An 11,096-nucleotide genomic window follows, 5' to 3' on the forward strand; every position below is an offset into this window, starting at 1 on the left:
TGGCGAATAAGAAATCAGACAATACTGATTACCTACTAACTTTTTATCCTAAACTCGATCATTCTTTGTGTAAAAAAATTTATTTTGATTTAATTAATAAATTTTATTATATTTTGTTAATTTTTTTTTCTAATAAATACCTTATAAATTATCATAAATATTTTTTCTATTTTCAAAATTCTCTCTAATTTTTATATATAAAGCCAACCCACTCAGCTTAAACACGCCTCCCTTATTGACTACTGTCTCTCTCTTTCTCTCTCTAGAACTTTCTCTCACTACCCTCAGCTATGGCCGTCGTCGAGCCAACCGCCGCCGCACCGGAAAATCCTCTCCTCCGTCGTCGCAACTCCGTTACGCTACCTACAAAGCTCAGTTTACCTCTTCAATCATCAGCATCAACTACTACAGCTACCGTCACGTCATCGGCTTCGTCTTCGTTGACGAATTCGGTAAGCGATGATTTTGAGCTTTTCTCAATTAAACCTGTATCGTATACTTCTCTAAGAGATCTATTACCGCCGGCAACTGTTAATTCTCCCCGGCCTATGGCTACGGCTAGTAACGGCCAATCAGGTTCCGAGATTTCAATACGGAATCGACTTGTGAAGCAAGCCGCTTGGGCTTATCTTCAGCCGATGTCGACTTCGCCGGATTCATCCGGACGGAGCTTATTTAGCCGTCTCTGGTTTCGATTTCCGGTTAACAATCCCGTTGCCGGAGTAATCGAATTCGTTGATCGGTGCATTTTTGCTCCTTTGAGTAGAGCTGTTGATTGGATACTTCGTGCTATTCGGATCCGGAGCTCCAGATAACAACAAATACAAATAATCCGAACAGTATTGAAGTTCGATTAAAAAAAAATTAGCATCATAAATGTACAATGAACGAATTTCATTTTTCTATATGTATAAACCACAAGAAAAAGGAAAAAAATTCAATAAAAAATATTTAAAATCGAAGTGACTTTTTTTTTGTCGATTATATACAAATTACAATGTACAAATGTGTTGTTACTACAGCGTCTATATTAGAATCCATATTGGGATCCGAACCGGGTTCGAGATAATCCTCCGGGTCTAGGTATCGAGTTCGATCCTTCGGGTGTACTTGGGTCGTCTAGGTTTAGTATATGGACCGGTGAGAGGAGTAAGACCGCGGAGATTGTGGTTGCCTTCTATCTGATCGTGGTGATGGTGGTGGTGGTTGCCTCCGGTCGGATGATGGCTTACTTCTCCGAAAGAACCCGAATGACGATGATGACGATGATGGTGGTGAGGCCGAAGGTGGTGGCGATCGGCGAGAATGGTCAGTACCATTTCTTTGCTGCAAGAATTAGTCAAATTTCTTATAATCACGTAAATATTATAGATCGTAACTCGTTTCTTATTTATAAGCTTAGTCAAACACCTTCGGAAGATATTTGAAATAGAGGAGGAAGTAACGAGGAAATGAGCAAATAGATTATGATAGTGATAGTGGGAAAATGAAGTGGAAAAAATAAAGGAACGGTGAGGAATTATTTGTGAATTTAATTTTGTTAGTATTGTTCATTTTTTTTAATTGAATTGTATGATTGTTTTTTATGAATTATGTATAGTGGAAAATAGAAAATTAAGACAATGTATGAAATTTAAACGTGTAAGATTTGTCTCATTATTATATAGTTTCTTGTAACTTAATGTGAAAGCTTCATTTGTAAATAAATTATTTCCTTCGTTTCAATTTATGTGAAGTAACTCGTCTCAACGAAGTAATTTATCTGAATACAAAATTTAAGAAATATGAAAAAGACGGTATCATGTAAATGTATGGATGTTGGACCGGCCCAATATGATTTTTAGGCCCAATAAGTAGATTTCCTAGAGCCCAATATGGAATTCGATTTCAAAAGGTCCTATATTTTGAAAATTTTGAAAAAGGACTAATCCACACCCAAAATCTTCGACAAAAACAAGAAAATACGTTGTTTTTCCTAAAAGGACGGTCTGGTGTACTAAGCTTATGCGTGGGATCAAGAAAAGGGGAAAACCATTATAGATCGTCTTACTCTGCGTTTTGGCAAAGGTTGTTTTGAAGAAAATATACGTCAAGTAACTCTAAATTTTTTTAAAAAGGACTTGTCCCCACACATAACAATAACGAAATGAAGAAAATAAGTCACGTTTCTAAAAAGACAGTTTGATGCCCTAAGCTTATGCACGGGGTCCACAAAGGAACTAGACTACAAGGGTCTATTATAGATAGTCTTGCATTTCAGCAAGAGGTTAATATAGGTCGTATATCTTTGAAAATTTTGAAAAAGGACTAACCAATTCGAAAAAACACTCACGAAATCAAAAGAATATGTTTTGTCTAAAAAAAGACCGTTTAGTCCACTAAGCTTATGCGGGGGTATCTCGAAAAGGACAAGACTACAAGGGTTTGTTATACTCGGTCTTATTCTACATTTCCGTAAGAGATTGTTTCGAAGAAAATACGTAGGGAGAGAAAGTACCTCAGAGATAAGATGTGAATCTCTTCTAGATGGAGAAGCAAAATCAAGCAATTGAAAGAACTTAGCTTGTCCCAATTCAGTGCAATTTTGCCAGTAATAAATAGCCAAGTCAAATGCCCTTGTTCTGAACTCTAGAAAACCCCTGTCAATATCTGGTTCATGCCTTGATACATATGGTTTCAATAATGTATCATATATATATCTTGTTCCCTTTGTTTTTGGATACCATAAGTATATTATAAGTGCCAATTTTGCTTCACTGTACATTGGTAGCCTGAAATAAACAACACAAAAATGGAATGTCAAATGCAATTCACACATCGTAAGGGCTTACAGTCTAGTGATACCGGTCAAATCTTTTTTTAAGATGAATGTAAGATGTAGTTTCATGCTATGTTCTTAGGACTCTTCAAAAATGACAATGGATGTGCATCAGATCCTTTGAAAGTAGTGCATTTTCGGAGGATCTGACACACAGAGTAAGATGACATTTTTGGAAAGTCTAACGCAATGGAGGTTTCATGTCTCAAATGGAAGGCCTTTGAAGTCTATGCAAATTGCAGACCACAAAGGCGTATATAATCTAGTGATATCATCATATCAATGAGTCTTACTCGTAATAGATAAGAACGTGGATTGAAATTTCATGCTATGTTGTTCGGACTCTTCAAGAAAGTCAGTGGGTGCATTATGATTCACAAAAGTTACTTCATTTTAGAGGATCTGACATGAGCGCGATAACATTTTTCCAGAGGCTAGCAATGTAGGTTTCATGTATATCAAATGGAAGGCCTAGAAGTCTGCAAATTCCAGACACAAAAGCGTACAACCTAATAATATGAATGAGTCTTCCACGAAATAAGTGTGAGTTCGATTATAATTGTTTTAAAAAAATAAGAATATGAATTGAAGTTTCATGCTATGTTTCTCAAACTCTTTTAAAATGTCGACGGGTGTGTGTCACGTCTTCTTCTTTTGGAGAATACGACAAAAGCGCGTCGACTTTTAGAGTTTGAGCATATTCTTAGATTTCATGTATGAGATGAAAGGCCTATAAGTTTATTGAGTTCATACCATGTCATGAATACATCACCAAAGCTCTCAAATATTCTCAACAATGCCACAATAATCCTGAACAAGAAGAAAAAAACAAATTAGAACTAAACGAAACGGTTCAATTAGAAGAAAACATGTAGCAAAATGGTTGACTCTCCCTCGCCAACCCCAACAAACTCAACATCGCTCTATGTTACTCAGACTCTCTAGAAATATAGTCAAATGTGTGTCGTATCCTCCAAGGCTAAACATCTATTAAGGATCCAACACTGATACAACAATATTAGACGATCCGAACAAGTAATGTCCCTTCTAATGTAAGACAAGGACCAAGTCAAGAAAGGAATAAAGTTCCAATTAGACCAAAGTATGTTACCATTTACTTTCTAGAGATCTCATTAGTACTTCTTTATACATGTCATTTTCATATGTGGAGTTGTAAATTGCTAACTACTCTATCAATTATATGGACTAAAAGAATAAACTTTTGATTAACATTAGTTGACCTAAAGTTTATCTAAAGAAAATAATTTGATTAGAAGTTTAATAAGACTTCTTTTAATTAATCAAAAAGCTTGAACATGTAAAAAAACTACTCAATACCAATCATTTCTACAAATCCCTTTTTGCCAACTTTGCTTTCTTGATGGTTCAACTCTCCCACCCACCCCTTCTCAACTAACAACCCCCCACCCCACCCCCCAACATAATCCGAAAATAATACTTTATCCGTTTCACTTTGTTTGACACTATTTTTTTATTACGACACACTCTACGTGATCATTCAAGCCTTAAAAACAGACTCTAACAGAAAATGCAAGATAAGGATAGACCCTTGTGAGGGACCTTCCCCGGGGCCCGGACCTTGTGGACAGGGGGAGCTTAAGAAACTTATATATAGCTACTACACATATTCAAAACTACAAGTTCCAAGAAACTCATAACCCGACACCTTGTTATACCATTATCACTCTACGAAATTCTGTGTCAAGTCAAACTAACGAAAAAGTAAAAAAACAAAGTTATTTACCAATATTGGCACCAAAATCTGAGTTCTTCAATTTCAACTCTGCTATTCTCAATAGTCTTATAACATTCAAAAGCAGGATATGCATATCCAAGAACCAATCTGTGAAAAACAAAATAATCACAAAGCAAAAATCAAAAAACACACTAATAAACCCCACACATACAAAACAAAAAGCAAAAAAGCCCAAAAAAACTCAAAAGACAAAAACAGAAGGAACCATCAAAAGCAATACTTAAAAACAAAGAAAACAAAAAATCACATACACTAAACTGCTGGTGATGAGTTCTCCCAACATCTTTTCTTCAAAATACCTAAACAAAAAAACTCAAATTTATAAGAAATATACACATAAAAATTGAATCTTTAATCATAATGTAAATTATTACTATTTTTTTTTGCTCAACTCAAAATGGGAGATACCCAAAAGCTAAATTACCAAAAACAAAAACTTGGGTCCTTCAAAATACCTAAAAAAACAACAAAAACAATCAACTCATTAGCAAAAATTACAAGAATTACCAATAAAAATCAAATCTTGATCAAACTGTGTAAAAAATAAATAAATGTTAAACTCAAATGAGAGAAACCCAAAAGCTAAAATTACCACAAAGAAAAACTTGAGAGATCTTCAAAATACCTAAAAAGAAAATTTTTAAAAAAATCAACCCATTAGCATAAATTATAAGAAATACCCATAAAAATTGAATCTTGAAAAAAAAAAAACTTGCTGAACTGCAAATGTGAGAAACCCAAAACCCAAAAACTAAAAGGGAATACAAAAAATAACACAAAAAAAAAACTCAACCTTTAGTAAAAAATCTGAAAAAAATAAATAAAAATTGAATCTTGAAACTAAAAAAATGGGAGAAAAAACTCAGAAACTAATTAACCAAAAGAAGTTGCAATCTTTTACCTATGAGATAAATGATTCAAAGGGGTTTCATAATATGAAGGGATTCAAATTTATAATTTTTTTTTTTATAATATAGTTTCTTTTGTGCAAAGAAAGGATCTTAAATTCTGGGAAAAAGAATATATATAACAAGGGGAAAACGTGAAAGAAGAGGATGATGAAGAGAACAATTTCGTAGTATTTGTTATTATTGGAATGTGTAAGGTTTATATATATATATACACATAATGATTTGGTGGGGTGGGTGGGGTAGACCTTTTTTTTTTTTAAAAAAAAAAGTAAACGTTCTCTAATAAAGGTGATTTCTTATGCAATCGTTTTGATGATTATAAACATAACGATTGTTTTTTTCTTTTTGAACTTGAGTTTGATATATATAATTTTTTTTTGAGTAAACATTCTCTAATAAAGGTGATTTCTTATGCAATCGTTCGATGATTATAAACGTAACGATCATTTTCTTCTTTTTTAACTTGAGTTTCATATAATTAAGTCGAGAATTTTATGAAAATATCGCTTTATCTTTTTCGAAATAATGATAAAGTAGGTGTATATTCTGTCTTCCCAGAATTCCTACTTAATAAGATTTTACTACTAACTATGTTATTATTGTTATGATTCTGATTCAGCAATTTATTATATAAGATATTTTATTTAAAAGTTAAGAAAAACTTCTTTTAAAATCATAATCCCTATTTGGGTACTTTGAAATTCAAAAATACTGATTAAAAATGAAAAAAAAATACTTATTACGTCATCATATCTTTTAGGAAGTATCTTGTCTTTTAAAATTTGTGATTAAAAATGAAAGGATATTTATTATTTATCACAATCCTTAATAAGTACCTTGATAGCCAAATCTTTTGAATAAAATCAAAATTTTTACTTACTCGCTATCTAATAATATTTGTTTTCTATTGACTTTATAAATATTTGAAGAAATTCTGAATAAAAGAGTGATTTTATTATATCAATCTTTATATGTAATAAATATAATATTTTGAAAAAAGTAATAGAGAAATGATTATTATTAACGAAAAGGATAAATTAATATCATAATACAAATACATATTACTGAACATCTCAAAATAATACGTTTTACTATAATCTATGACTTCTATTGAACATTCTGATATTTAAATTTCCTAATTAAAAAAAAATTATTCAAACTTCACAATACAAATTCAAAATACGAATCAAATATTTTGATATTTAAAATTTTTAATTTAAATTATAATAAAAAATATTTACTACGTCACCACGACCCTTAACAGAAATAGGTGAGTGAGGGTTTTGGATAAAATAAAACTTAGAAGAGAAAGGCATTTGACGATTTCTTAGGAGGGACGCCTTGTATTATATTTTTATATTTCTGTTTTTTTCTTTTTGAGAAAAAAAAATCAGTTTTTTTATTTGTTTTCCTTTAAAAAAACTATTTTTTATTTTCTCATTTATTTTACAAGAAATTGAGTGAAAGAGGATTTCTTGGGATTCTTTTTTTATTATTATTTATTTTCAAACGGCGAGTTTAGCGGTTGAAAGTCTCGTGGAGTCATGGGATAATTTTGATAATATTTATTAATTATTTATATTCAAAGTGAAAAGGTCAAAATATACCACTAATATTTATAATTTATTTATAAATTATCTTTATTTTAGCTATCGATTAATAACAATAATAATAATAATAATAATAATAAATAATAATAATAATAATAATAATATATTCAGTAATATTTCATAAGTTGAGTTTATAGAAAAGGATGTGTATTCAGTTTTGTCGGTATCTTGTGAAAATAAAGAGATTTTTAATAATTTTACAGCTCAAATTAATTATTTTTTTTAAGTAATGAAAACCATATAATTATTTTACTGCCCTTTTTCATATTAATCTATCACTTTATTATAATTAATTTTATGTAATTACCTTTGAATGTGTATGAAAGTTTTAGGTTGAGGTTTTATAGAAAAATAGAGTTGAAAATTTTAAAAATAAGAAATGAAAAGAAGTTTCATAGAAAAGAATCAATGGAGAAATGAAGGGTTTAATTGAAAATTCTTTGCTTAATTATTATAATGTTTTGGACTCAATGTTGTCTCAATTGGCTAGCAAATATATTTGCTTAATTTCAATGTTTTATTATTTTTTATTTAGATTTTCGTATAGTATCAGTATTGAAGTCCAATAAAATCTATAGTTCCGCATTGCAAAATCCAAATCTGAAGATATCACTTTTAATAAATTTTATTTTTATTCTCAAAATTTAAACTTAAAATTTCTGATTAAAGACGAAAAAATCTCGACCATTCATCTATCGCGATCGACAACTTAAGTTTGATATTGGTTTTTTTTTTCTTATCTAGCAAGGGATTTTATAAATACTTTCATATATCTTCTTTGATCAAATTGACCACAACAATTTTTTTAATGTTTAATTGACCCACAAATAATAAAATTAGCCTATGGTTGGTTTTATCAACCTTTTGGAAGTTTCATGTGACATAATTATGTTCCCCACACACATTAAAAAAAAAGGAAAATAACATAATCATAAAAAGTTTAAGTTATATGTAATGACGTTATAAAAAATTATTTAAATGTACTATAATGGAATAAAAAATATAGATCAATAATATTTTTAAAAAATTATTCATTTAACATAAGTATCATTTAATAGATCATCAAGGATGTAAATATATATATAGTTTATATATGTTTTAGATTCAAAGTTTGTCTCAATTGACTGCATCAAATATTACCCAAATTAATTTTCTTTGTTGCAAATTTGACCTCTTAAGTGTGTAGGACTTTGATATATATTTTATAGATCCTAGAAGTAATTAAATTAATTAATCAATGATTTGGACTAATTATGAGCCATAGGAAGCTTCATGTCACATTATTTGAATTATGTACAAATATATGGATTTAATTACCTTGTAGCTTACACTATCCTTTTAAACAATTTTTAGTTCCTCTTTTGATCCTTATTCTACCTGTCTTAAAATTTTTTATCAGAAGTTTCATATTCGACGCTTTGTGAATTTTAATTATAATTAAAATTATAATAGAAATTGACGAAGACTAAGCGAAAAAAGACAATTATTTTAATATTAGTGTGTTTAAAATAAGTTGTATCATTGTCACTAATAAAAGCATGTTGAATTTTAAATTAAGATGGATTTAAAAGAAAAGAATTGTAATAATAAAGACAAATTGGATTAATATCTTTAATTCATATACTTTTAGGATAAGATTGAATAATTTTTTCCTCTTTATTAGAACCAAATTATACAAAATGAGTTAGCTTCTTCATATCAACTTGGTAGGTTTTGTCCATACATAACAATTTTATTATTATTATTATTATTATTATTTATTATTATTATTATTATTATTATTATAATTTAATATAAACTTTAATCCATCCACTTCCTATCTATAAATACCTTCTTTTAGTTTTCCTATTTAAAGACAAACATACTTTTTCTTATGTTTTAACCAACAAATTAATTAAGGTTGTAGTGAGGTAGTAAACTACCTTTTTGATCCTTAATTATCAGGGGTTTCGAGTTTAAATCTTGAAAATATTAAAATTATCTTTGATATATAGTAAGTACAAAATTTCTTGACGTGCAATAATTATAATCGAAATTAAAGCATATTCAATTATCGTGTTTTTTTTAATTTAAAAAACATGATTTATATTTAAGATAGAGGTAGATAATTAGTGTACTTTTTATCCTATTCTAATTATAATTTAAAATGATCAGTGGGTGTCATGATCTCCATTATGAGATAATTAAGTAGTTGTAGCTTTGATACATGAATGGAGATTCTTAATTAAAGAATTAATTAAGAAATAGTGTGTATAGCGAGTACAAAGTTTTTATCTTATCTCGTGAAAATAGAAAGAGTGTTTTCGAATAAAGCCCTTAATTATATTGATTATAATAGTTTTTCCGCAAGATGAAAAGAAAATGGATCTTAACATTTTCAATCCATCGTAAAAAAAATTCACTTGCCTAGCGCCGATATATATTTAGAATATACACTAATTATATAACGGATAAAGTTTTTTTTTTTTTTTAAAAATACTTTTTATTATATACGTAATTTGACGTTTTTTTTGTTTTTTTTTCATCTGATGTTTAATATTTATATTTAAGTTCGATTTTATTAGATAGTTACGTGTAGTAAAACTCTCAAAAGATAATCACAATTCACAAACATATCTTTTTTGGGTTATTTATAGAAGGAATTAAGGAATTAAAGGTTGGAAATGCTTGCAATACTTAAATTATATAACAATTTGGGGTTAGAGTTTGTTAAAAAGACTTACTAATTATAGTAGGCCAGCCTAAAATGTGTTTTTAGTTTGTTATTTTCAATTAATCAAAAAAATAATAATATTTTTAAGTATGTAACTTAAATTCTTTTATTTTTATTCGTTTTCCATTTTAAGCAATTGATAAGTCATTAAGGAATCGTTTGATAGTTGGTTAGAATTATACGAATATCAATTATAAAAATATCATTTTATTCTATTTTCTATTCTGCATAAAATGATATATTAATATCTTCATAGATTTTTAAATTACAAATCGGAAAGATAATTATTTTATTTTTTTCATCACATTGCTTTATGGACTTGTGTCTTTATACACAAGCTAGTCTTTTTTTGCTTGGCATACACGTAAATGGTTGACCATAAGACCTTAAATTTGTATATTTTTATGTTTCTTTCATCTCAAATCATTTATCGTATAATTATAATTTTTCTTTTAGAAAAAACTACCCCATCCTCTATTTTTATCTTAATTAAGATATAGTCTCACTTTGTAAATATTTATGTGACATATCTCATTTATAAGATATCATAGTCTTAAAGAATAATTGACAGTGTAAAAAAAATTACGTTTATCTTGAATTTTCTAAAATAATACCATACTATATACAAAATAAAGGTCAAATTAGATCTTTTTATGAATTAAGAAAATGCATGCTTCTATCATCTCTTGATCACCTAATTTGTTTATTAATTAAGATTATTAAATAGCATTAAAAAATTAAGTAAAGTTAGTTATGTTAGGTGAACCCTCTTTCATGCATGGAGAAAATAATAGAAAAAAACAAGAAGAGAAAAAGTTAAATACTTTTTTTCGTTTTAGTTTATGTGAGATAGTTTGAATCACGCGGAAAAAAAAATCATGATCTAAAAAATGCTATAGCAATGTATGATTATAAAACTTTTTAAGTAGCCTTAATTATATCGTAGTATTTGTGTGATTATAAAAGTTATTCAGGATAAATATGAGTAAATTAATTATTTTAAAATATAAAATAATATTCTTTTGAAACGATAAAGCAAAAAGCATGTCATATAAATTAGAATGAGTGAATTGACTTTCAATTATTGTTAAGACATTTCTAAACTAGGACTTAATCGTGACTCAATATAAAGGGCATTCTGATGCACAAGATATTTCACGTTAGATAAATTCGAAAAAAGTTCTTAAGGTGTGATATAATAAATATAATCTACACAAATATTAATAATTACTTTCATAGCTCGAACTCATGACCTATATTGGTCCAA

General features: G+C 28.6%; 2 protein-coding genes across 4 annotated transcripts; one reads left to right on the forward strand and one right to left on the reverse strand.

Moving 5' to 3' along the window:
• Positions 1 to 212: 212 nt before the first annotated feature.
• LOC107011016 lies at positions 213 to 962 on the forward strand. Its single transcript, XM_015210329.2, has one exon. It carries the CDS (start codon positions 291 to 293, stop codon positions 813 to 815), a length of 525 nt encoding a protein of 174 aa, XP_015065815.1. The 5' UTR covers positions 213 to 290; the 3' UTR covers positions 816 to 962.
• Positions 923 to 5,665, reverse strand: LOC107010989 (putative HVA22-like protein g). Of its 3 annotated transcripts, XM_015210283.2 has the most exons (8): positions 5,497 to 5,665; positions 5,188 to 5,220; positions 5,020 to 5,050; positions 4,847 to 4,894; positions 4,584 to 4,682; positions 3,572 to 3,628; positions 2,498 to 2,771; positions 923 to 1,326 (listed from the first exon to the last, which is right to left on the reverse strand). In XM_015210283.2, exons 4-8 carry the CDS (start codon positions 4,876 to 4,878, stop codon positions 1,126 to 1,128), a joined length of 663 nt encoding a protein of 220 aa, XP_015065769.1. In that variant the 5' UTR covers positions 4,879 to 4,894; positions 5,020 to 5,050; positions 5,188 to 5,220; positions 5,497 to 5,665; the 3' UTR covers positions 923 to 1,125. The 3 variants fall into 3 exon arrangements, with proteins under 3 accessions (XP_015065769.1, XP_015065778.1, XP_015065795.1); XM_015210292.2 differs by lacking the exon at positions 5,188 to 5,220; XM_015210309.2 differs by lacking the exons at positions 5,020 to 5,050; positions 5,188 to 5,220.
• Positions 5,666 to 11,096: the final 5,431 nt, after the last annotated feature.

Source organism: Solanum pennellii, chromosome 1 (genome assembly GCF_001406875.1).
Source record: "Solanum pennellii chromosome 1, SPENNV200".
In the NCBI taxonomy this organism is placed as follows: domain Eukaryota; kingdom Viridiplantae; phylum Streptophyta; class Magnoliopsida; order Solanales; family Solanaceae; genus Solanum; species Solanum pennellii.